The sequence below is a fragment of the Lissotriton vulgaris genome, chromosome 10 (assembly GCF_964263255.1).
Source record: "Lissotriton vulgaris chromosome 10, aLisVul1.2, whole genome shotgun sequence".
Classification (NCBI taxonomy): domain Eukaryota; kingdom Metazoa; phylum Chordata; class Amphibia; order Caudata; family Salamandridae; genus Lissotriton; species Lissotriton vulgaris.
Genome location: NC_141698.1, coordinates 892,695,583 through 892,723,247, shown reverse-complemented (window position 1 = coordinate 892,723,247; position 27,665 = coordinate 892,695,583). Strand labels below are relative to the sequence as shown.

Sequence of the window (27,665 nt, the reverse complement as noted above, 5' to 3'; positions counted from 1 at the left end):
CATACATTCCGGATTATGCCCAGCGTATCAAGCCTTTATATGCCTTGGTACAACCATCTTTTTCCAAATCATGCTGGCTGCCTGCGCATTCAGCCATTCTGCAGTCCTTGCAGGCTGATATGCTCGCTTCTGACTACTTACAGACTCGTGATAACCAGACCAACCTGGTGATAAGAATTATCCCTGGGACGGTGGGTTTCACGTACCTGACTTTTAATGAAGGGGATACTGTACCTATTGCTTACAAGTCACACTTGTACACTTCGGCTGAACTGCGTTTTTCCACTGTGGAGAAAGTTTTAACGGCTGTGCAGATGGCAATTCTTAAGGAACGTGCCCTGTCGCAGGGAAAGCGCATGTTGGTTGTCACCCCGTGTCCAGCCTTGGAGGCGGTCACGAAAGCCAGTGTACCGAATTCTAAAGCTTTGCACCCTCGGTGGATTCAGTGGGCTACATCCTTGACATCTCAGGATGTCACGTTTATTTTTGACGCCGCTTTACGGTCGCAGGAGTATTTACAGTATGAATTCGTTCATCCTGCTCCTTTAGCAATGCGGCCGTTGGAGGATTTCCATTGTATCATTTACACGGATGGTTCGGCGCAGGTTGCGCATGGCTCTAAACACGCCTACGTTTCCGCTTGCGCCATTGTGGTCGGTGCCATGGTGAACGATGAGTTCAAGTCCAGTGTTGTGCACACGCAAACGCTAGGGGACTGCACCGCACAATTAGCAGAGCTTCGTGCTCTTATGCTCGCATTGGAGTACGCTGATCCTTGTGTGACGACTTTAATCGTAAGTGATTCTTACTACTGTGTCCAGTCTTACAATGAGAACTTGTTCTTTTGGATTCAGAATGATTTTCGTGATTCCAAGGGTAGCACAATAAAACATAAAATGATCTGGGTCCGAGTGGCGGAACTTAAAGAGAAACTGCCGCTCGTGTTTGTGATTCATACTCTCGGCCACCAGCGCGTGGGGGTCCACGCTGTTGGCAACTCGCTTGCTGATGAAGCAGCGAAGTCAGCGGTATCAAAATACTTAGTTGCAGCGGTCACGAGGTCCAAAAGCAAAATAGATGATGACATCTTGGCGGCTGTTGCTGCCACGGAGAAGGGAGGTAAATATCCTGCGGGGTTCCCTTCGAAGTACACATACCACTTAAGTCCCGATAAGGTTCCTTATGTGAAAATTCCTGAAGTTGGAGAGCGTCTAGTTCCCAACTCGGATCGCAGAGCTTCTCTGATTACAGCGGCTCATGAAGGTGTGGCGTCTGCGCATGCGGGCGTCTCAGCCACTGTATCTCAGCTACAACAGAGGTTCTGGTGGCGGGGACTGTACAAACAGACTCGCGATTATGTCCTTATGTGTGACATTTGTCAGCAGATCAAGCCTTCTACTGCTGCGCGTCCGCCTCAGACACAGTTGTACATCTCTAATAAACCACTTGGTTGTGTTTATTTGGATCACTGCGGTCCTTTTTCTTCTGATACTGCGTATAAATACATCTTAGTAGCAGTTGACTCATGCACACGCTTTGTATGGGTATGGCCGCATCGAAGCGCTGATTCGCGAACTGTCATTAAGGATTTGCGTGTCTTTGTGGGAATCTTTGCTTGTGGTACTTTCCATTCGGACCAGGGTCCGGCTTTCGCCTCTAAGGCGTATAAGGATGCTATGGTTTCGTTGGGAGTACAGGTGAAGTGTTCAAGCCCCTACAGGCCTGAGGGCAATTCTGTAGTAGAAAGAATGAACCGCGACTTAAAGCAATCTTTGACAGCCCGTGTTATAGGCACTGGTAGAAACTGGCTGACCCACCTCTATGGCGTGCAGCGTGCGCTTAATAATCTCCCTAGAAGGTCTCTGGGTGGGCGGACCCCATACGAAATGCTCTTTGGTATCAAGATGTATGTACCTGACCTTGATGGGCCGGACTACAAGGCCCAGGCCGGGGCCTTTGACGTAGATGAACATTGCAATGTTTTACAGAATCTACAAAAGACCAGAGACAGTCTTGCAAAGGAACACTTGCCCTCCACGTCGGATGATGCGTTGCAGATCCCGGTAGTTGGCTGGCTACCCCAAGTTGGAGAACTGGTTCGAGAGAAGATCGATAACAAGAAAGAGTTTGGTCCCTCATATCGAGCACCAGTCCGGGTACTTGGAGTGAAGGGCACAAGAACAGTCATTTTACCACCACTTCTAGGTCGTAAAGAAAACAGATTTATTTCTATTGACAATGTCAAGACACACAGGGTGGCCGATTCTTCATAGCATGACACCGGCTGTATCCTGTCCTTCCATGGTGAGGCACTCTGTGCTGGCTATTACATCTGGTGCAGATCAGGAGGTGTCCCTCGAGATGCCTGCCATATCCAGACCTTTATTAAATACTATTCCTGTTACTAACATTGATGAGGTGACCTATGCAGATCCTGCTGATTTATCCATGTCCGATTTACAAGCTCGTTTGGCTAACCAATCCAGATTCTCTTTTGACTCTGAATCGGAACTTTCAAAGAAACCATCGACTATTGCAAAATATGCCACGTTGTTTAAAAAACATTTTTTAATTCCACCTTGGACATACATTTGGCTGATACTATTTTTATTTCATCTTTTTATGTCGATTGGTTTTGTGTTTTATTTTTTCCGACTGATCGATGGCCATTATGTGAAAGAAAGAACAGGAATTCGGTACCTTAATGGAACATTGGCCCCTCTATCCTCCTCACATTCAGTACACAGACTAAAGAGAGACTTACATTCAGTACAGATTACTGCTTGGCCAGTCCTTGATGGGATTGTGTGGGATGCGGTTAGGTTTCAGATACATGGCCCCACAGAAGTTATTAATGTTCCTAATGTGCTTAGAGTAAACATGGGAGATGTGATTAAGCAAAATGTTCGTTCTGATGATTGGGATCTTCAGGCCGTAGAAGCATTGTTCTCTGATTTGAAATATTATGCGGCCTTTGATGCTGAGGATTTGTACTTAGATTCTGTCAATTATGGTGATTTGTTTTGTTATCAACATTATGGGAATCATTTCTTACACAAGACAAGTTCCAGGAGGGTTCCTGTGAATTACACTCAGTGGGAACATTGCCCTACTCCCTTACAGGGGAGTTCAAGTACATTTCTGGGAAAATACTCTTATTTTACAGATTTTAATCAATCGAATCCTGAGTCGTTTTATTTTAAAGTGAACCAGAAATTCATGCCCAAAGTTAGACTTACTGATACAAAATTGCTGTATTCAAAGTCCTTTTTAGAAAGGTTATCTGTGGATGGCTATGAGTTATGGAAGGATGCTATTGACCTTAAATCGGTTTGGGGTACCAAAGATTGGCAGGTACAAGGCACTGAGGCTTTGCATCGTGCATGTCTCATCCCGAATCACATGTTGTTTTTAAATTCTACTGTTTCTCAAACAACATGTTTTGGATTGGCTACATCTAAAAAATTAAATACCCCTACTATCCCTGACTTGGAAGAATATTCAGGTTGGAGTAATTTCACTACAATATCCATCAGTGGGATACAAGCACTTTTGCAGAATTCCTCCTTTAATATTTCCCGTTTTGATCCGGAGGGGTGGCTTTTGTGGCAAAGAAGCACTGATGCTTGCCAACGTAGGTTTTTAGGTTTATCTGAAGGTTTTACACACATCAGGCCAGATCCCAGGTTTGAAACAGATCACACTGTTACCACTTATTCAGTAGGTAAATTGTGTCAGAACTGGTTACAACATTCCACTTTGGCTGCAGTTAAACTGCATCTGTCCCAGTTGAATGAAAATATAGAGCTAAATGATTTTATAAAAGGCCCGACTAGGGGTAGATCTAAACGCTTTATTTATGCTGTGTACAATGAAATTTGGAAATTTTCACAGGTTGAGGCAGCTAAACGCCTGAGAGCGATTGATCAAGCAAATTTGGAAAAAGTGCTAGCTGTAGTAGATAACAGTATTAACATGCTTTCTTCCAGGATTTACACATTGGATAATATTGTTTCTTCTGTTGTTGATATTGTACATGATGAAGTGTCCACGTTGTACCATGGTCAAAATCAATTGCGTTCTGTAATGCAGTTTGCTTGGACTCTACAGACAATTAAGGCAGGTCGAGTTCCCTGGAACTCATTGAACGTTTCATCTCTTTTCGCCCCTTTTAATCTTACTGAAAAACAGCGCATGCTTTCAATGCGTGATGCATCATTTTCTATGTTACATATTGAGAAGCTTGAATCCTTGCCTTTCTCTGTTGCTGAAACCACTACTGCCACGTGGCTGATTCATAGTTTAATTACATTACCATTTCCTTTATATAAATTTACTAACTGTATGCGGTATATTGCTATAGGACAATATGAACCACTAGGCAATGCTTTCTTACACGAGGCATGGTCATTACCATACACATACAGATGTCTGAAGGATGGAAAAGAAGTGAATCTTAATGGTGAGGATTGCACACAGTCACCTGACCAGTCATTAATATGCAGACACATTCAGTTACACGGTTCTTGTAATCAGGACCGCCCAAATTTAGCATGTGTTTTAAAAGGCACGCCAGTTCCAGCAGTGGTTCCCACGTTCACATTATTAGCTAATGGTAGTTATTTACTTTTAAACAACGAGTTATGTTGTGGTTTATTAATTGGTGTGGCTTATGTGGTAACTGTATCAGAGCGTGTGGTGTGCTGCAAGAATGTTCTATACCCACCCACGCATGGGTCTTCAGATGTCTCCATCTGGCCACGGATTCCAACCTTGGAAGCAAAATTCAATGGTTTAAGCAGAATAAGGGCCCTTTTGTCTCAAAAATAAGTGACCCTGAGTTCGGCCCTGGAAACTTATGTCCTTCACATAGCTAACACCCGCACAGAGGTGCAGGCGCTTTTAAATACTGATTTGCCGTTTCATTTCTGTGAGCTGGTGCACCAGATTTTTAATGCTTCTTCAACGACTGGGCTTGCACATTTTTTTAAGTTAGTAAGCAGTGGCCTCGTGACTGCGTTTGAAAAAGTTTTTGGTATCATTCCCACGTTTTTCCACACTATTTTTTCGAGTCTGTTTGGTGGACTACCTGTGTTGCTGGCTGTAGCAGCAGGCATTCTGTTGGTGTTTTTCTTCATAAAACATGGATGCCCATCCTGCGCAAGACGCCGTTCAACGCCTCCTGACACTGTGCCGTAATCGGATGCTCAATTACTATGGAACATTGCCGCTTGCAGCATTAAGCACGGCCTATAGATTGTCATTTCGGTTCACCGACTTCACGTGTGTCCAACCTGTGTTTCACTGCCTGAGCTGCGAGTTCGATTGGGCCATTGATTTGTGCCTATGCTTGAGGACTGCTCCTGACGTCGATTTTGATCAGCTAATGCGTCCCGTGGTGGCTCACGAGCTGATCTGTTCTGGCGAGAGAGTTATGGCCTTGGCAGCGATAAATGGAGTTCTGGGCCAATGGGAGATCTCTGCAGCGGCGGATGCCTTTCTGACACACAGCGATCTGGTGAACCCACCGAGTTGTCCTCTGACGTTACAGGAGGATCCGATACTGGAGGAGCACGTATGTTCTTTCCCATTGCTAAATCGGATTGCTGAACTATTTTCGGATGATGGCAGTGATTTCATGCTGGAGGCTGTGGCAACTTTCTTTGCATATACTTTCCAATAGTGAGATGCCTGGGAGGAATGCGTTGTTGTGAAATATGACTTTCCCCTCGCTGGAATGGAGGGATGAACTATGTTCAGCTGATGGAGAGTACAATCATGTGATGTCACTGGAGATAACGTCAATGTGGCACATGACTTTGGAAATCGGATACGTGCCTTGTTTTTTCTCTTACAAACATTTGAATTGATGAAACCTGGTCCTACGTTTCATATTTTTGAGACCTGATGGATGACTTTTGGTTCAAAAGTTTTGTTTTTATTTTTTAGATTTGAGGCCACTGTAGGCATTCATACATATTCATTCATACATATTTTTAGCTTATTTTAGCTCAAGATTATTGAACTTTGCTTTCAATTGTTGTGTCTGATTTAGTATTGCCTTTTCCCTTATGTTTGACGGTGCTCGGACCAATGGGGGGGTGTCATATGGATACTTCATTACATATATTGCGTTAAGTTAGCATGAGTGTATTACATGTTTAAACAGCCGGTTTGCCTTCGGCTTCAGTTTTGCACACGACACATACTTGTTGTTGTAGCTTTCACCCTAGAAGCAATGAGGTGGTTTATTTGAGAAGAATATGTTATTTCCATGCTATCAGCTTTGCCTGGTACACTTGGTACAACTGTCTGCACACTGAGAGCTGCACACTCTAAGATTAACCTAACACAAGGTTGCTGGGAGGCCTGATCCTCGCACCACATTGGACATAACACAAATAATGTTGATGCCAACATTTTGGGCTCTACGCGGGTTTAAGATAGAGTTACACGGAATGAACGTAGACACTTGGTGCTGCGCATGAAGAGAGCTGGTAGCTGTTGATGTGAACTGCTCCTACTGACATTGAGAGGTATGGGGCCGCCCTGCTAAAGCCCGAATGAGACCTTCCTAGATATAAAATAATATGATAGATAGGGTGCGCGAAATATAGGTGATATAGATTTCTATAGGTTTTGCATTATAACATGCTAGCACCTTTTGCTTACTATGGATTAGTGACTATGCTGCTGACTCTGATTTTTATAATCTGCATTTTGGTATTATACAAGATACTGCGTTTGAGAACTTTGCATTGAATAATAAATATTTCAAACTTGCACTTGTGTTCTTTTTTTTCTCAGTTTTGGTTTGAAATGATTATATAACGAAAGAGTGTTCATGTGTTCCACGATTCCTGAGGTATTCTAAAGATCATGTTCTGGTTTGTCTAAGACATGGTTCATTCCATAATGATCCATGAGACACTGTAGCTAGCTAGGTAAGGAGATTTCTGACACTGAGATGAGTTTTGGATCATCCTAACTCACTGAGGTTCTAGATCTCTATGCACAGTTCTGTGGGAGAACGGAAACCCTGCTACAAGCCTGCACCAACAATGTAGCTTACTAGAAAGGCCCACCAGAGGGCAATACATTTGAAGCTACATGAGTGTCTTTTGTTTCTGGGCAGGTGCACCAACAGCCTGTGATCAAGGAGCAAGGCAGCTCCGAAACACAGTAGGCAACTCACTATCTGGATGCCAGTGCCGGTTTGCCTCAATAAAGAATTCAGTGAAATTACCTTGTTGTGGAGTGCGTCTTCATGCAGTGGATACAAACTTTGTGATATGTATGTATTTATCTATGTATATGTTTTGTGTGCTTTTTTTGTTATAAAAACGATAAAATAAATTTTTGACTACTAATTTTGGAGTTGGTATTGGAGTTGTATGAAAAAAGAAAAAGGTTAGAGATCTAGGACTCAGTGATGGGGATCAATTTGTTTTTCCCTTTAGAAATATAGGTTTATTTATTCCTCTGCATCATTGTCTGCTTTCAGTGGTATCCTGATGCTCAGCAGCTGTGTTTGCCGATCCCTGCCTATCGTATGTTGATTAATTGAAAAGCCAGGTCTTCAGCTTCTTGCTGAATTCAAGTAAAGATGAGGTGGCTCTGGTGTAGATTGGGGTGTCATTCCATGCTTTAGATTCATCAGTAGCACTTTAGATGGAAGACTGAGGAAAAAGCGCTACATGAAACTGAAACAAGCAAAGCCATGAAATAGAAAGTAAGCAAATAGGAGTGACACTAAAGTCAACCAATGGTAAGCAATAGGCAGAATGCAAGCCATTTTATTGTTCTTTATAGCCCACAATATGTGTTTCCCAACATGACAGCTTGCCTGTTTGGTAGGCCCGACCTAAAAACTGCCTGTTCCTTCAACCAAAATGTACTTGCTGTGTGACTATAGCCCTGTGACAGCCTTGCCAAATTTCCCAGGTCCCTGTGCGATGTGCTACTCCAGTCCAGGTCTCCTCCTTTTAATGGTTAGAATCAGTCAGTCTAAGAATATGCTGCAGCTTCAGCGTCTGATACCCAATTAGTCCAGCCAGACCCAGCCACCATTGTGTTGTTCACTCACTTATTTACTTTCCAAGGCTGAAAGAATTTATGTAGAGCAGTATTGAAAATCATGTCTCTCTTGTGTTTTAGTTCAAGGCACATATAGTTGTTGTTGGAGAGTAAGGTTTTGTTTCTTACCAGCTGAATGTATGCATTTAGATTTCTTAAACTGAATATATCCACTTTCTAAAGAGTTGAGGTTTATTTAAATCAAGTTTGTGCATGTGAAAATGTAATAATAGAGGACCAGGGCACATCAATTGTATTGCCTGTTATTGGTGCTGTACAACAAGCATTTTCCATACAACTTATTTCAGCCAATTCAGATGCATAATTTGGTACTACTTTGCCCTACAGTTCAATTAGTAGTGCTGTATGCGGCACAGGTCTCACCTTAGTTGTTGCTAGGGATAGGTTGTTTAGCCTTTAACTCTTTAGCTTCAAAATTATTTCTAAGATGAAACATAAATATCAGTTTTATATTTGTCTTTTTCTATGTTAATTTTTAACATTTGAATTCATGTGATCTTTTTTCCAGTCAATAAAATTGAAATAGAATCCCTCATGAAACTATTTCAGGCGCTTGTGGGAGGTGGGAGCGGAAGGCTATCTCGAAGTGGCTTAGACCGTAACAAGTTCAGGAACATTCTGCACAACACCTTTGGAATGACAGATGACATGCTTATGGACAGAGGTAAGAAAGACAAAAATTGACAAACGCCAACGTCTGTAATATGTATCCTGGTGGTGAATGTATTTTGTTGTGATGCGCAATGTAGTAGTTAAGGCTGGAGTTATACGAGGCATTGTAGAATAAAGGATACGATACCGTTGCACTATTGACAATAGTAGCTGGTTTAGGAGTACACACTGTATAACTGTCAGATCGTGTGGGTTTGCAGCCGCCAAGTGGAGTCTAGAAGCGTCCTGCTGCTAGTTGGTTGTGGCTTGACCTGCAAAGTTATCTTTTCTTTGAATATGTGGCATGTCCAATTCCTTGGTTAATTATTTAAGAAAACGGAAAGCAAGAATTACAAACAAGCCTGCACTTCTTTCTGAGTCTGCATTAGTTTACACCCAAATCACAGGATTGAACCATGGCTGTATCACATCAATGAACCTTGCACCGTACAATGCAGTAGGACAGTCATACAATCAGTTTAATATCACTTGAAGTGTAAAAACACATACATAACACATACTCTCATGGATGAACCGCTTGAATAAATACACATTAAACAGTCAAATATAAACCAGGAGTGGGTGACTAAACCAATGCTCATTTCCTCATCTACAATGGTGCCTAGTGGTCGTATCAATTTCCTCTCTACTCTTTGCAGACATAATCAGTAATTTGCTCATGTTGCCCTTACTTATCTGGTAGACTTTGTCTTGCCTCAGAGGCCTACAGTACATCATACCCTAACAAACCTATCAGGTGTCTGTTTGCCTCTCCTTTCTCTGTGTAGTGCAATAAACAGCCCGCTGACAATATCCAGACTGCATTGCACCAGTGCTGGTTTTAGGGAGCCCCAGGGAACTTCCATGAGATAGCTCTGGCCCTTTGTGCCAGTAACAGAGCTAAATCGAGAATTTTGTTTCATTGTGGGCATGGAAACAGTGCTATCAAACAACAGCCCAGCACCTGCAGATTGTTTATGCCACAGGTTGTCCCAGCTGTCTTGCGACCTCCTCCCCAGTAGCGAGTCAGGCCAGGATACTCGAACACCTTGTGGAAATACTCTGCATCAACCTGTGCGGTTCAGAGGCACATCAAGACATCCACTGCAAAGAACGTACCAATGTGTTTCGAGGTCTGATATACCCTGTATAGTTTATGGAATTGGATGTATGTAAATCAAGAATTTATTTATAACCCTGTGTGCATATCTCAGGGTTTTATCCTAATCCTGACCATCAAAATCTATCCTTAAGCCTGCTTTTCATTTAAATTGTAAGCAGGTCATGTCAAGTTAGAGCTTTAAAGAATCACTTTACCTGTCTACGACCCTCACTCAGTGTAAGTAATAGCTGAGTTACTTTATGTAGTTGTGGCTCTACCTCTGTTGCAGTATGTAAGGACTAGGTCACCACACCACCTCAGTATCTATGAGCCCGAGACCGACTAGCTATAGTGCCTCACTTGCCCTCCTAACCTTTCCAAAGAAACAATTGATTTGGCACCCCAGAACACAACCCTCTCAACCCTCTCAGGGATCGCGGTAAAAATACACACCCTTTCGCTCGCTCACTCATACTTGTCGAAAATAAGATTAGAAAGAGACACGAAGGTAGTTTACAATGTTTTTTTAAATTATTGTGCTCTAAGCTGCAGTACTTGCGCCACAATTAAACAACAAATGCCTTTCAAAAATATTACCAGCATGGTTACGTCATGTCATGTTATTAGACGGATTCGTTTAACTACCCTCCCTACTACTGAAGCTATATGATTATATATTATAGATCTCTGGGATTAATGGTGTACCCTAGCATGCGTAGGTGGATGCTCTACAGATCAGCTGGCACACCCCTCTTGCTTAAAATCCTTCTCTCAGTGTGTTTTTTCAGAAGCTCCTGTCCTTAGTTATATGTCTAGATATGTGTGTCCACAAACAGCAGCTGCATTTTCTTGTTAGCACCAAGTGCTAGTGTTTAACCAGAGAGAAGGTCCATGAATAGATTAGACAGAGTTTCCTATTCTACTTGTACCATATCTTCTCAGTCTCATGTATGTGAGTCTACCCCAGCCGCTGTCCTCCATTGCAAATGGACCAATAAATAAAATGACTCAAAGTCTGTTGCTCCATGGCACTCCTCTGTTACCGACAGATGCCATTTACCAAGGGATACGCTGTGCCTACCTGCCCCCCAAAACAGATGTGCAATGGGTGAACCTCAGTCTTTGAAGAAAGATCTATGAGGCCATTTGGTAGATTGATAAAATGCAGCAGTATCAGGAGTATCATCATTTCTGCCCATGAGCAATAAGAAAGAGTCTATGCATTCCTCAGGTATTCTAGTGTCACCCGCAATCAATTCAACCAATTAGGTTGGAGCCTTAATACTTTTCATTACCAGATACTTAAAGATATGCAAATTCCATGCCTTCCCTTGATTTGGAAGATGTAAGGGCTCCAAATCTGTTGCATGGTCGGTCAGGAACAGAAAGGTGTTTTTGTCCAATTCACTTTTAATCCAGATGTGAAGCTTTCCAAGGAGTCAATCACTGGATCTAGCCCTGTGTATATGTAATACAGGACACCATCAGACAACTTAACTTCGCTTGCCTCCCCTACGGTTCTTATAGCACTAGCAAATGGTTATCTTGCCAGCGCTAATAGCTTTGGGGAAAGTGGACTTCCCTCATGTTTTTCCCTATGTACCTTGATCATATATGAGCATGCTATTCCCATCTTAAACCTGGCTGTTGGGGTACCATCTAATAGCATTACCAATTTTATCAGTTCCCCTTAAACCCCATTCCCCGGGGCACTACATATAAATATTGCCAGCCCATCAAGTTACAGGCAATGGACACAATCATTGCATTTAGATTCTTCAATTGGGCATCCTGTAGTACTTGCATTAGACACCTTGGGTTTAGGGAGGTGTTGCTTTTTGGTAGAAACCTGTTCTGGTTGGGTTGCACCAGGATAGGCATCCGGGGTTGGATCTGCAATGCTAATATTTTGTTCAGAATTTGATAGTCTGTGTTTAGCATGGGCATTGTTGTATAGAAAGCTCTATCTACAGAATATCTGTGGGGTTGTGGTATATATCACTGCCAAAAGAGGTGTTAATATATCCATGAATGAAACATAGAATTCCACAGGTAGTCCATCCAAGCTCAGCGTTTTCTCCGTCTTCATGTTTCAGAATCTCCCGTGCATCTAAGAGCAGACAGGAAGGCATGGCTCTCTCTAAATATGCTTCAGTTTCGGCTGCAGTCTCTTTCTCTTGGCTCCCATAAATAGCTTCTGCATTGTAGTGTAGGAAGTCTATGTTGGTCTCCTACATGTAAGTTGCACTCCTCTACCACCCTTAACTCAGGCTTAATCAGCACAGAAAACATTTGGTTGAATGTAATCCCTTCTGTTTGAGTTCAAGAAATGTATAAAGAATGGGTGCTGCATTGCCGGAGGAGACCTTGCTGGGGGCTAATGTTTTACTCACCGGACTTCACGCTCCAGGAGCCCTTGGTCCTGACGCTACCTGTGCTGCCTCAGCCCCTCCCACAGCCACTACTTCACTCCTCGTGGCACCCGCTGCACGGGTGTCTCATCGCCAGAGGAGACCATGCTGGGGGCTAATTGTTTTACTCACTGAACTTCACGCTCCAGGAGCCCTTGGTCTTGACGCCACCTGTGCTGCCTCGGCCCCTCCCACAGCCGCTACTTCACTCCTCGCGGCACCCCCTGCGCGGGTGTCGCATCGCCAGAGGAGACCTTGCTGGGGGCTAATTGTTTTTACTCACTGGACTTCACACTCTAGGAGCCCTTGGTCCTGACGCCACCTGTGCTGCCTCAGCCCCTCCCACAGCCGCTACTTCACTCCTCACGGCACGAAGCCCGGGCCCGTTTGAGCCCGTTGGAGGCTGGAGGAGGCCGGGCTGGGCCAACCTCTTACATCGACAGTCTGCGAGGTCAGCTATTCCATATACATATGTCCTTTACCTACTTGCATTGCTATCCTGTGCATAACTACAGTTCTTCACCCAGCCTGAAATGTCTGGACGTGAAGGGAAGAGGAGGAAAGCCGCAATGGGTGGTTATGTAGCTGGGACACTCGATCAGTTTATTACAAGGGCCACATCGGTATTGGCGCATGAGATCGCAATCACTGAGCGCCACTTCTCACAGGATCCAGCATTTGCTAAACGCTCATCTTTAGGGAGTTTAATTCTAGCACGCACTTCGGAGCAGCTTATATATCCAGCCATCGATCCAGGGGTCTCAAGTCAGACTAGTAATCAGTTACCACAGGAAACGGTGATCACCAGGAATGATGGGGACTCTAGTCTGCCGGCCCAAATCGATCATAATATGCAAACAATCACAGCCGGCGGGGTAGCTACCCGTGCATCTATGGTGTCTGCTCCCAAGGCTTTGCCTATTCCATCAGGGCATACACTGGGAGCAGTTTCCAAGAGGAAGGGAGGAGGGGGTGCACAGAGGGGAAAAAACCCTAAGGTGGCTAAACTAAATAAAGCGGGTGAACCGGCATGCGTCACAACTATTTCCCTGGGCCTCCATATGTGATTAGATCTGTTCCAAGTACTCCATCTATGATTTCTCCCGTTGGTTTTTTGCCCACGATGGACCAGGGTTTTTAGTTAAAAGTAGGTGGTCTCATCACATCTTCTATACAGCCTACACTTGATAGGCTAGTGTCAATTGAGGGCAGACTAGCGAAATTTGAACAACTGACCACAACCAATCTTGAGTGCATTAAGAAGAATCTGCCAAAGAGTGTCCAGGATAAGGAACTGCCTATAAATGGACCTAGGAGCATTCCTGGCACTAACTTGATCTCTTACGCGCCGGTTTCTGATCCAGTGGAAGGCACTTCGCGGACGAATGCTGTAGCTGGACTCAGTGTCAAGGGAGGTGCAGACCCACAGGGAAATTTGGATTCCGCAAAGGGCAAGACAATAGAAAATCACTCACTGGGGGTGGGGGGTATGGCCAAAACCCCGCAGGGAGGCAGGAAGGGATCATATAATATTAATGATCATAAGAATATGCTGCCACACATTGACCTACCACCTGAGCCTGTACCCTATGTTGTTGTCCTGACAGGGGTTCAGGATCTAGACAAGGGCAGTACTAAATCGTATACAGAATTAAAGAATAAAACGATCCACTGGCTGAATATCATAAGAGCCCTCCCCCCTAATATGCACAGTCAAATTTTGTTGGCACGCAGAGTGAGCAGGATAGGTCGGAGAGTGAAAGATATAGCGGGTAACTGCATAGTCATCAATTTTAGGGATAGTCAGGTAGTGCGCCTCATTTGTGAGAGGCCCTATCACACTTTGAGAACTGCTATTCAGACATTTGATCTCAGCTATTTCTACACCCCTCCAATGTATACGGAGAACTTTGGTCTACAGGGAAAGACATGCGAAAGGGGATTTCTGCCTGGTAATGTCAGTAACAGACCCGGGCTAGATGGTTTTGGTTTTGTGCCCAGTATCCCTATTAGTAATAGATTCAGTGTGCTTGACATGGTTGACTGACTAACTACAACCAGGACTAACCAGCAGAGCGATATTACCCTGGATATAGGGGCTGAGATCACGATACAACAGTTAAAGCGAAGTGATGTGTCGGGGTCTATAGACAGAACCAGAGATACCATAGCCGGTGCCTGTGAGGAGGTGGGGTATCCTTTAGCTGTTGCTAAATCTAATAACTCTATACCTAGTAAGGGGGATTTTATATCTCAAACATCTATGATTATTGACAATAACTTTGGGTCTCTCGTAGCTATGGATAGAAGGGATTTAGAGGTGACCCTTGAGAGTAATCAACATGTAAATGAACACAGACCTAACAGAGGCAAAAGCAGAACGAGATAGGGAGCACGTGAGGAGATATTACTACTTCAATAGATCCAAGGCCAACATCTGAAATCATAGAAACAAGTAATATATTTAAGATGCAATCGTGGAATATTGCAGGGCTTGCATCCAAGGTGAGAGACTCCTCCTGGCTAACATTCATCAAGGAGTATTCTATCATCTGCCTGCAAAAATCATGGGCAATTGAGGCATTACATATAACTGGCTATCGTACATTCCACACCCCTGCCAGCTCTAGTACAATGGGACGTAATAAAGGGGGATTATGTACCTATGTGTCTAACCTGGCGGGTGTATTGGTAGTGGAACTTGAGAATGGGTCCGAATTTTATCAGATATTGTCAGTAAGTATTGGGGGTGAGAAGGGAACAGTTCTAATACATTTTTATAATATCCCGAAAACTGAAACCACCAAGGTACTAGCAGATTTTTGTCAAACCCTGAAACACATAGAAGAACATTTGCCAGGGGATATGTGTTAATATGGGTTGGCGATATTAACTGTTCTCTATGCCCATATAGCCACTTGGGTATTTGTGGCGTGGGTAAAGATAAAGAAGACCCTCTAACAAATTTGTCCCATGCAACTGTGGGGGACTTGCTGAATGAAATAATTTTTCAATTTGATTTGGGCTATGCTAACAAATTATGTATACCCCCTGTATCCTTTGAGCCAACCTTAATTGGGAGGGGGTGTAACTCAGTAATTGACTTTTCCCTTATGTCAAAAAGGTATTCTTGCAATGTTTATATTTGTAAAACATGCGAAATAGCGATGAGTGACCACCACCCGATCAGGCTACATTTTTTCCTTGCAGGGGGTAAAAAAAACACCTCCAAAACTATAGAAATAACATATAATTACAACATAAATCTTGCAAGGATCAATGGATATACTATAAACTGGACCAAAGTGGACCCCATGGCTTTCCTTGAAATCCTAGTAAAAAACAAATATAGGGATTTTGAAACAAGCCTTTCGCAGACAGGTGATAATGCACTAGTCTTCGAGGCCTTCCTTAGAATTTCAAATGGAAACAGGAAATCTTCTCACAAGGACGCAGAAACAGGGCATGAAAAAGGCACAGGGCTGGTTCAATAGGGATTGTAGTAAGGCACACGCTCATTTAATGAAGGTCCTAAAACAAGAGGCCAGAAGTAAGGAAGAAGTGAGATTGGCCAGATTAAATGACTAACTAGCAATTAAAAAGCGTAAGACACAGCTGAAAATGGAAGCATGACAGGTGCTACATCAGGCCTGTATAACAAAGGATAATACAGGTTTCTGGAGGGCTGTTAATGTCCCCTTTTTTGTAGATAGGGTAACCGATATCATTGACGTGACTATTACAGAAGATAAATGGGTTAATTATTTTAAGGACCTTTATAAGGCTGACGTTTTAAACTAGAGTGAGGGAATTATTGCCGTAGAGGGAGAGGATAATGTTCACATCACATCCTTCCCCTTGAACATCAAAATCTCCTATGAAGAAGTTTTAACAGCCGTTAACGAGAGTGCCTCCGGGAAAGCCCCAGGACCTGATGGTGTGCCAGTGGATGTATACAAGTCTAATACTGAGTTATAGGCCCGCTTCTAACAAATGTTTTGAACAGCTGTAATAGACATAGGTTTATCACCACTTGGCTAGACGCTATTGTGATTCCCATCTTCAAAAAGGGAGATAGAAATTAACCTAATTGTCATCGTCCAATTTCATTATTGGACTCACTTATGAAAGTCGCCGGGAGGGTTATTTTAAATAAATTACAACTTTGGGTAGAAGAGACAGGCTTACTTTCTAAGTTTCAATACGGTTTTAGGGCAGGACTGGTAACGACTGAACAGGGATTAAATCTAAATATGTATTAGCAAAAAGGAAAAACTCTTTTTAACGTTTGTCGACTTAAGTTCAGCCTTCGACTGTTTAAACCTTGATATACTCTGGAGCACCTTGAGAGAGATGGGTGTTGACCCGAACTTGCTATTATTTATCAAAGAGTTATACAGGGGAGCAGGGGCGAAGGTCCGGTACAGGAAACAGGGAGAATGTACAACTAAATTTAGCATAAACAAGGGAGTAAGACAAGGGTGCATACTTGCCCCATTTCTGTTTAACCTATACATAAACAGTGTAGGTTTTTATTTGGCTCAGGATAGGCAGGACTATCCTCTGATTGAAAACACCCTGGTCCCCATTTTACTATATGCGAATGACGCAGTTATCATGGCGTGGACACAGATAGGTCTCCAAAGAGCTGTTACAAATTTTACAACCTACATGAAAGATAGAGTCTTAAAAATAAATAAAAGCAAAACCTTTACTATGTGTTGTGGGACAAAAAAAGGCAATACATGTAAAAATGTTATTGAAAAGACAAAAATAGATACGACAGACAGATTTTCTTACTTGGGTATTCATTTTGAGAAGAAGGGCTCATGGTCATCAGCTGTAAATGTGAGAAAATTGTCTTTTTCTAGAGCAATAGGTGCAGTTCGCAATTTTTCGAATAAATTGGGTGGTCGACAAGATCCGGAGCTAGTGGATATTTATAAATCCAAATGTGTATCTACTGCGACATATGGGGCGGGGATTTGGGGAAAGGCGGACGTCCCAAAAATTCAACGCTGTGAGAATGAGTTTTTGCGTTATCTTTTGATGTCCCGGGTTCTACTGCTACATTTGTATGCCATAATGAACTCGGCCTGCCTTATATATCTGATATTATCAAAGTCAATCCCCTTTTACTGTGGCATAAGGTGTGGGCCTCTGCTGAGGCTAGTTTTAATAGAGACATAATCATGGACTGTCTCAAATTAGAGGGGGTAGCCAGGATATTATGGATCAAATATGTAAAAAAAACTATTGTATGACATTATTCATCCTGAATATTTAGATTTTCCAAATTGCTTAGAAAGGATATTAGGAAAAACTTGAAAGTAACATGTTTGAATTACCTAGAGAACAAGCGTTGGCTTTCTGAAAAAGAAAAGATTTCAGTCATGGAGAATCACTTGATGTTGCAATGTAATGTATCCAACCCCATCTGTCACAGGTTCAAAGTTGCTATTCTCACATGCTATTAGCACGTTTCCGTGGTCGGTCCTTTTTTAGAATGGCTACATTCCCAGAGGTAAATTCATGGTCTAAAAATCTGTCACCATGCCCGTGTGATGATATTTCCACCCAATCCATGTTACATTGCACGCTTTTTTGTAAATTTAATGATTTACCTAGGAGAAGGTTCATACTACCTATCCTAAAGAAGTGGTGACTCAGACAATGTAGAATAGCATTCTTCAGGCTTCACATGCTAGAGAACGAACTGATTATGTTGGCTATGTCGTAATTTTTAAAAGCTATTATTAGACATAGGAATACCATGCATTAATTTTTAGGTCTCGTCCTATTAATCGCGCAAGCGATAATTGGCCGAGAGTATAGAGGGCAAACCAAGCTCTGAAACCACCAGGCGGATTACGTCGAGTGCATGTGCTCGTGCACGCGCTTGCTATTTGCTCCCCGAGCCGCCTGCCTCCGAGAGCTTCACTTCAAAGGGACCCGCGCCCGCCCATGCAATGCCGAGAGCCAGCGCTTCCCTCCCGCTCGGCCTCACTTCTCCTCCCCCCTAATTACATCCCTTACATCCCTGCTTCACAGTAGAAAGGAATGCGCATTTCCCGGCCGCTTGCATTTCCCGGCCGCTTTTAATTTCATTTCGCCGCCATTTTACTGTGTCCTTCGTTGTCTCTCTTTCTCTCAATCTGTGCCCCCTCATCTCAGCGTCTTCTTCGCCCTCCCCCCACACACCCTCTCTTTCCACCCTCGCCCTCTCATCCCAACCTCACCCTATCTCTAATTTTACTTTAAACTTCTCTCTGACCCCTCGTCCCCTCTTCCCGTGCCCCTCGTGCATGTCTGCCTCGCCGCCCCTCTCCAGGCGCTCATGTCTCCCTCGACTCCTCCTTTCTACCATCCTCCCTCTTTCCCTCTGTTTCCCGTCATCTTTTCTCGCACGCATCTTCCCAGATGTGTCTCCCCCTCCCATGTCTCTTTCTGTTGCCCTCTGTCTCACTCAGCCGTTCTATCATCCTTCCTGTTTTGCGCGCCCTCCATTTCGTTATGCCCCTCTTTCCCTTATGCCACCGCTCATCTCCGTTATGCCTGCACGTGAGGATACTGACAGCATCAACACGCGCCCTCTACCTCTTTCCCGATTGGATTCATGCACAGCGTGGATGGGTGCAATGCCAGCATCTCCGCTACTGGCAAATGCTGCAGGCCGCATTCCAACACTGTGTCCCTTAATCACCCGCCCCCTTTCCATGTCTCCATCACCCCATCCCCCTGTGTCTGTCTGTCTTTGCCCCTCTTAAACCGTGTCTCTTCTTCCACCGTCCACCTACTTTTTTGTCTCCTTTAGTTTGTGTCCTCTCATCGGTCTCTCTCGCGCTCTAGTCTCCTCATGTAACATACTAGGTTCTACGGTGTTGCGCTCTGACACCTGTGGGTAAAGTCCACGCTATATAGAAATGCATTCAATAAAATAAAAAAAATTTCTCCCCTCCTCGCTTTCCATCTCTCCACCCCTTTGTGGTCTGTCCGATCACTTTACTGTGTACTTCGTTGTCTCTCTTTCTCTCTGACTCTACTGATATCCCTCACCCAATCTGTGCCCCCTCATCTCAGCGTCTCCTTCGCCCTCCCCACTCACCCTCTCTTCCCACCCTCGCCCTCTCTTCCCTCCCTCACCCTATCTCTAATTTTACTTTTAACTTCTCTCTGACCCCTCGTCTCCTCTTCCCGTGCCCCTCGTGCATGTCTGCCTCGCCGCCCGTCTCCAGGCGCTCATGTCTCCCTCGACTCCTCCTTTCTACCATCCTCCCTCTTTCCCTCTGTTTCCCGTCATCTTTTCTCGCACGCATCTCTCTAACCCCCCCTCCCCCTCATCTTTCCAGATGTCTCCCCCTCCCATGTCTCTTTCTGTTGCGCTCTGTCTCACTCAGCCCTACTCTCATCCTTCCTGTTTTGCGTGCCCTCCATTTCATTATGCCCCTCTTTCCCTTATGCCACCTCTCATCTCCGTTATGCCTGCACGTGAGGATACTGACAGCATCAACACGCGCCCTCGGCCTCTTTCCAGCTCGGATTCATGCACAGCGGGGATGGGTGCAATGCCAGCGTCTCCGCTACTGGCAAACGCTGCAGGCCGCATTCCAGTCCATCGTTTTTCGCCCACTATGTCACTCGACAGACACCAGCACGTGCACAGAAGCTTTGGAGCTGCCCCGTCCAGCCCCAGCAGGCTGGCCAGGGCTTCTCTGGATGGGAGAAAAGCCACTGCTGACCGTTCCAGCCCATGTCTGCCCGGCCAGGGGGTGGAGCCCGAGTTCTGTGGCAAGAGGGCTGGTGCTTAATTGGTTTCCAGTGCTGAGAGATAAGCAAAATGGCAGTTTATGAATACAATATGCATTCAAAATTACTAATACCTGCCTCCCCAGACTATGTTTTAGCTATGGGGACTTGGAATAAAGAGCACTTGCTACCCAAAATATGCACTCATGTCAAATAGAACCTCTGGTAAAAAGTACACCATCATGAAGTTACCTATTGGAGTTTTTGCTCGGGAGGGAGAACATGCTTTTATGCATTGGAGTGTAGAGGAATGACTTGGCAAACTGGATGACTAGCTTATTGCAAGAGACTGAGTGGTTTAAGGTTTACATCACTCTACTGCCCTCACTCTACCGCCCTCACTCTACCACTCTACCGCCCTCACTCTACCACTCTACCGCCCCCACTCTACCACCCTCACTCTACCACTCTACCGCCCTCACTCTACCTCCCTGACTCTACCACTCTACCGCCTTCACTCTATCGCCCTCACTCTACCACTCTACCTCCCTCACTCTACCACTCTACCGCTCTCACGCTACCACCCTCATGCTACCGCCCTCACTCTACCGCCCTCACTCTACCGCCCTCACTCTACTGCCCTCACTCTACTGCCCTCACTCTACCACTCTACCGCCCTCACTCTACCACTCTACTGCCATCAGGCTACCGCCCTCACGCTACTGCCCTCACTCTATCCCCCTCACTCTACTACCCTCACTCTACTGCCCTCACTCTACTGCCCTCACTCTACCACTCTACCTCCCTCTCTCTACCACTCTACCGCCCTCGCTCTACCTCCCTCTCTACCACTCTACTGCCCTCACTCTACCTCCCTCACTCTACCACTCTACCGCCCTCACTCTACCACTCTACCGCCCTCACTCTAACACTCTACCGCCCTCATTCCCTCACTCTACTGCCCCCACTTTACCACTCTACTGCCCTCACGCCCTCACTCTACCGCCCTCACTCTACCACTGTACCGCCCTCACTCTACCACTCAACCGCCCTCACTCTACCACTCTACTGCCCTCACTCTACCACTCTACTGCCCTCATGCCCTCACTCTACCACTCTACCGCCCTCATTCCCTCACTCTACTGCCCTCACTTTACCACTCTACTGCCCTCACGCCCTCACTCTACCGCCCTCACTCTACCACTCTACCGCCCTCACTCTAACACTCTACCGCCCTCACTCGGCCACTTTACCGCCCTCACTCTACCACCCTCACGCCCTCACTCTACTGCCCTCACTCTACCACTCTACCGCCCTCACTCTACCACTTTACCGCCCTCACTCTACCACTCTTCCGCCTTCACTCTACCACTCAACCGCCCTCACTCTATCTAGCTATCGCCCTCCCTCCCTCACTCTATCTATCTATCGCCCTCACGCTATCTATCACCATCACTCTATCTATCTATCTTTCGCCCTCACTCTATCTATCTATCTTTCGCCCTCACTCTATCTATCTTTCGCCCTCACTCTATCTATCTATCTTTCGCCCTCCCTCTAGCTATCTATCGCCCTCCTTCTAGCTATCTATCGCCCTCACTCTATCTATCGCCCTCCCTCTAGCTATCTTTCGCCCTCCCTCTAGCTATCTTTCGCCCTCCCTCTAGCTATCTATCGCCCTCACTCTATCTATCAATCGCACCACCCCTGCATCACTCAGGGGTACCACAACATCACTCAGGGGCACCACAACATCACTATGCGCTACCACAGCATCACTGAACGCTGCGGCATCACTCGTCGCCACCACAACATCACTCAGCGCCACCACAGTATCAATCTGTGCAACCATTCAACAATAACTGGTTCAAATATTTTCTCTCAACGTTTCAAGCTTTATTACAAATGTCACAAAAAGATGTTAATATTTCACTTCTGTTCTTGGATTTTCGTCACAATAAAATACACTGAACATAATCTTCACAAAAGTTATTTACAAAAGTTTAAGCTATTGCCATTATACATTACAATAACTTTTATTTAAGTATTAATTATTTAAAAAAATTAAAAGCCATTGTTATTTGTAATATAAATACATCTACGGCACGTAAATACAAAACATGTTGCTTTACAAATGCTATAGGTGTCACATTTGCAAAAGATAAAAGTATTGGCATTGTAAATGACAAAGGTATTAATTTCGCTATGTTCAAAACCAACACCTAAATAAAATATTTTTCATTTACATGACCAATAGCTCAAACTTTCCTAATGCGAGACCTATTGCATTGCAAATGCTTGTTCTTATTTAGTGACTGAGTCTAAGATTCTTGTATAAATAATATGAGCTGCTTCTTTATCAAACTAACGTAATTGGTATAAAAAGTTTATTGATGAACAATATTAATGTTTATGTAAATGTCCTTGTCACTTCTTATTCTTTTTATTGTGCTTTTATGGTTTTTAAGAAACAAAATCGAATAAAGCAGTTTTTGAGTTTGAGTTTGAATGGTTCAAGCAGTGCAATTCTTCAAAAATGGTCTCCTGCTTATGCCTTTACTCTCCCAATTTCTTTAACTTGGTAGGGTTTCATATTAATTTCTCTTCCAGCTGTCTGAGTGACTTAAAGAGTATTTGCAACTCTTGCTCCATCACGTTTTAATGCACACCACTGTTTATATGCATTGGGCTTTAGCCACCTTCTTGAAGACCACCCACTCCAATAATGTATGTTGCAATATTTTTATTTTCATGAACGTAGTGTTGTATGGCGTTCCTTAGTAGTTCCCTAAATGGCGCATCTTCAAGAGGGGTACTCTGGATTTTCCAAGGAGAGATATGTGTACTCTATGTCCCCCAGCTCCTGGTGAGCAATAGTGGGTTATGGTAACCGAGATTTGCTAAGGTATTCTGAGTATGTAACTTCTAGTACAAGCATAGTATATGGTCCAGACTGGTGTGTAGGTCATGCACCAGTGAATTAAAGGAATACACACAGGTTCTTGCTTATAGTACTCTATACACATTTAGGAGTCCCTAGTTGCCATACATGTGTTTAATCATTGTGTTACTCTCTCTTTCAGTGTGCCCAATGGTGGGGGAGTGGGATTGGACAATCTGTTTGTCTGGCACACAATTGTATTTGCCCTCCAGCACCATACTAAAAACACAGTTTGAGCAAGATTTTGAAGATTATAATCCCAACTTTCACCCAATTCTGAGCTGCACAGATTCACCCTGGGCACAAACCTTACCGTCAAGGAACACAGCAGCCCAAAAGAGAGACTGGTAAGCGGTCTATCTTCAAAAGAAAGTGAAATTGTTATTCCCAGAAAGGAACTTCAGAACTATTGTTCAAACCCTAGCACTATTGCATCTGGAATGTGCAATGGCTTGCTCAGTGACTTCTAAGTAAGACTGCACACTATCCCCCCCCCCCAAAAAAAAAATGTTTGGACAGCCCACACACCTCAGCACGCCTAACCAGATGCCTGACGTAATATGACCACATCATGTCCACCCTAATGCAACTCTACTGGCTCCTCTTGTTAGCATGCTCCATCTTCCGACTCAGCTGTTTCATCTACAAAGCCAGCATGACTGGCACCCCCTCCTACCTAGGTTGACACACTAACCTTCTCAGTGGCCCTCAGAACACCCACAACCAAGATACCTTCAGACAAGAGATGAAGAAGTGCAAAAATGAAAAGACTGGACAACATATCTTCACCATCCACATACTCAGGAACTGTAACAACATCCCAATATCGATAAGGGCCCCATCCCTGCTCCATTTATTAAACAGCTGAAGACACACCTCTGTAAAGAACACTATCACAATGCACAGACAGTCTACTTCCCCTCTTAGCACCCAGTTACCACTCCGATCACTCATTGACTATTATTTTTTCGTTTGAACCAGAATAATGTCCCACTGCCTTTTGGCTATGTGTGCACTGTACAAACACCACATGTATAAATACAAATATGAAAGTGCACAGTACTCTGCAGGAGATAGCTCTAGTCCCCCACACCTAATATTCACTTTCGTATCTATTCACCATTGTTTCCTTCATCATAATAGGGGATTCATCATTTCTCAAGCTCATTTTCCCGATGTTATTTGATTATTGTATTCCAACAGGAACTAACTTATATGTGCATCACAACTTTTCAATTGGGTTTCTCTTTCAGGCCATGTTCACTTTTCAAGAGGAAGCTCCAATATTGTTCCTGCAAGAGATGTAACCTATCAACGCCACTACATATTGTTCTATTACTAATTCTCACCAGAACTACCAACTTCAAATCAATAGCACAGTGGTCCATATCAATGTAATGTTGGACTTACTGGCTATCTGCCTTTTCATTTGATTTCTGTTCAGTATTACATATTATTATGTATCCAATTTTCTCTTCAGCTTATCATAAGCCACAAGGGAAAATTATCAAGTACAACACATTTTATGACCTTCTACCTCTCCACCTCTCTGAATTCAAAGATTTGGTTGGTAGCATCAAATCAGAATCCAGCAGGCCCTACATCTTGTGCATGCTTGAGACTTCTTAGCAGCCAATATTGTGTTGTTTTGTAGAGTATGGGCTCCAGAAACAGGACTGTACAGAAGAGTAGGGAGAGCCCTTAAACAGCCTTGTTTGCGGTACACAAGTTACTGAGGGCTGCTAGTCCATCTGGGCCCTTTCAATCTAACTAAATATACATTGATGTTCAGTATAAACACATTTAATTTAATTCACTTTAATATAATTGGGCATCACATCCCATTTGCCCATCAGTTCACAATATTTTGTCTAGTGGCCAGCAGACCTGCTGGGTCCTGAGTATTGTTAAGGAGACAATAAAACCATTTAGAATTTACAAACAACTTGAATGTGAACCACTTTTAGACCCCTACTGGTTCTGTCCAACATTATAAAGCTAAAAAAGTTTTAGTATCTAGCACTTAGATACTGTAGAATCAGACAGCAACCACCACATCTACCAAAGACTTCCTGCCCCCTTTCCTCTCCAGCACAATTGCCACCCCATGTCCCAGCACCATTACCTCTCCATTTCCATGTGCAATAGCATCAGGTCTACAATCACTCTTTGATGATGCTATACAATTGTTTCTGATCGATACATCTGCCTATGGATTCCTCACCTTTTGAATATAACCAATGCGCATCATTCCACTGAAACTTTTTTCCACAGCTCTCCCACGTTGACGGAGACGTCCTTATGCCACGGCTCTGTACGCAAGTTCGCGTGATGTCATCGGAGCCATGGGACGACTTTGTCAGCGTGCTGATGTCTGTTCCTTTTTTTCTGCACTGTCGGCGGGTAATAGATTTTCCAGGCTCTCCATTTTGTGGGAGACTTCTTCAATCCTATAGGTGCAACTTTGTTGCTGGTGAAGATGTCTCCACCGAGGATGTCGGGCTTTAAACCCTGTAAGGAATGCAGCAGTCCGATGTCCATCACTGATCCGCATGAAGACTGTCTCTGGAGTTTGTCATCGAACCATGACTTTGAAGCCTACTCGTCATGTCGCCAAATGAATCCAAAGGCCTTGAAGGAAAGGAAGGTGAAGCTGTTCATTGCAAAGGCTAAGAGGCAGAAGGGAGGTTGTCAGGGATCTCAACCTCATTTGGAGTCGCTGAGGTTGTCCAAAAGAAAACATAAGAAAAAGCAGTATCAATGGTCTCAATGTCATTCTTCTAAAGGTGGTTCGCCGGGGTCGGCATCCCTGGACTCAAAGCCTCAGGAAGATAGAGAAAAGTTATCACTGACTCCATCTCTGATGATGTCTCAGACTTAATCTCCAGCACCAAGACGGCCTATACCAGAGCTGGATCTGGATCCAGTGGTCCCTACACCACATCCAGTGCCAGTGCCCTCGAACCAGGAACTAAAGTATCCGGCAATCCCGGGTCCTGTATCTGATCATTCCTCCATTCTGAATGGTATGTTTAGCATGTTTAGCATTTTTACAAGTTGCGACTCCATCTGGTGTGCCTCCTGGCCCCATGTGTCCACTATTGTATTCTCTTAGCGAATCTTTGGTCTATTTTTAACAGGCACCCTTTATGCCTTTTGTTCCTATGACTTGGGGGGGTCTGGCCTCTGTTGGCGCCGAGACATCAGATACCGTTGCCACTACAGGAAGGGCGTAAGTCTTTAACACTGCATGAACCCTCTCTGGTGCACTCTGGATCCGAACCGGCGCCACCACATCCGGAGCCGACTTCTACGCTTCTCCCACTTTCTGATCGGCATCAGTACCAAAGTCTCTGGCACCACCGCTTGCCCCGCTGAAGACCAGATCCTGTAGGGAAGCACGGAGATTGCTGGAGGAAGAAAGATATCTGGAAGAGCATGAGGGTGTTGAAGAAGGTAAGATTGCAGGATTGGGTCCTGATTTTGAGTGTTTAGAGGAGGCCAGTGGTCTGGATATCTCCTCTGAATGGGAACTATCATCTCCTAAAGGTTTTGCACTCCCTGAGGTAATTTCCTATCATACGGTAAGAAAAGCTGCAGATATGTTGTCTGCCTCTCTCTACTACAGGATTGAAATCCTACATACTAACAGTGGTGCTTCACACCCCAAGCCTGAGGGTTTTGTGGTTCAGGCCGCTTGTTCATCTAAATTGTCATCTGGTTAATTCCATCCTACTCCAGCAGACAGTCAATCTAAGAGAATAGAGCAGTCAGCAAAGAAATTCTTGTTCAGGTGGCGGCCCACCAGGGTATTCAATCTCGTCTGGACATTGCAGACTCGGTGGCAAGAGCCATGGATTCTTCTGTGGCTACCAGAATGCATGCTTGGTTGAGGATTGTGCTTCTCACCAGATGTTTAAGCTACCCTTTTGGATTTGCCCTTTGATGGGGCTCGACTGTTTAGGGCTAAGGCTGATTCTGCCCTGCAGAGATTTAAAGATAGCAAGGCGAGATCCTTATGGCTTTAGTCACAGCCTAAGGACTATAGACAGTTTCTCAGGTTTCAGGTCTTTAGCAGGAGCCTGTCCTTTTGCGGACGGAATTGGAAACAGCAGCAAGGATGAAATTCCTGTTATAGGAGTTATAGGGGAAGGGGCAGCGGTCGTCGGAATGGTTCTGCTCATTAACCAGCCTCCTCCTCCTCTTCTCCTTCCTCCCTAGCCACTGTTGCAGGAACGCAGCTCTAGCTTCACCATCTTAGAGCATGCTGGCCCAGTGGGAGGATGGATGGCCTAATTTCTACCTCACTGGAGTTCTGTCACTACAGACTTTTGGATTTTCGTCATTGTAGAAAATGGGTATGCCCTACCCTTCCAGGAGTATCCCCCTCATTTTCCCCCCAACAAGGGCTTTGTTCAGAAGAGCAGCTTCTGCTCCTCACCAGGATGTGCAAACGCTGCTTCAAAAGGGAGCAGTAGAAGGCTTCGGAGTGCTTGGGAAGAAGACGTGGGTGCATTGGAGGAAGATGATTAGACTGAGGCCCTGGCAGCCCAGCGGGGGCGGCGATAGCGATGCACCTCCGGCTGGTGCAGTTAAAATATTTACACAGGGTATACTTCACCAGAGTGCGTCGCTGGAGGGTGGGTTTGATCGCCTCTCCCGTGTGCCTGCGCTGTAATTGGGAGGAAGGCACATTTATACATACAGTCTTGAGCTG

The 27,665-nt window shown here is 44.5% G+C and overlaps 1 protein-coding gene across 1 annotated transcript in view; it reads left to right on the top strand.

Moving 5' to 3' along the window:
• Positions 1–27,665, top strand: part of CLXN (calaxin) — a 230,889-nt gene that overhangs the window by 72,036 nt on the left and 131,188 nt on the right. Inside the window, exon 2 of the mRNA XM_086941867.1 lies at positions 8,606–8,761. Within this exon, the coding sequence (XP_086797993.1) occupies positions 8,606–8,761 (156 nt within the window). The remainder of the gene's footprint in view (positions 1–8,605; positions 8,762–27,665) is intronic.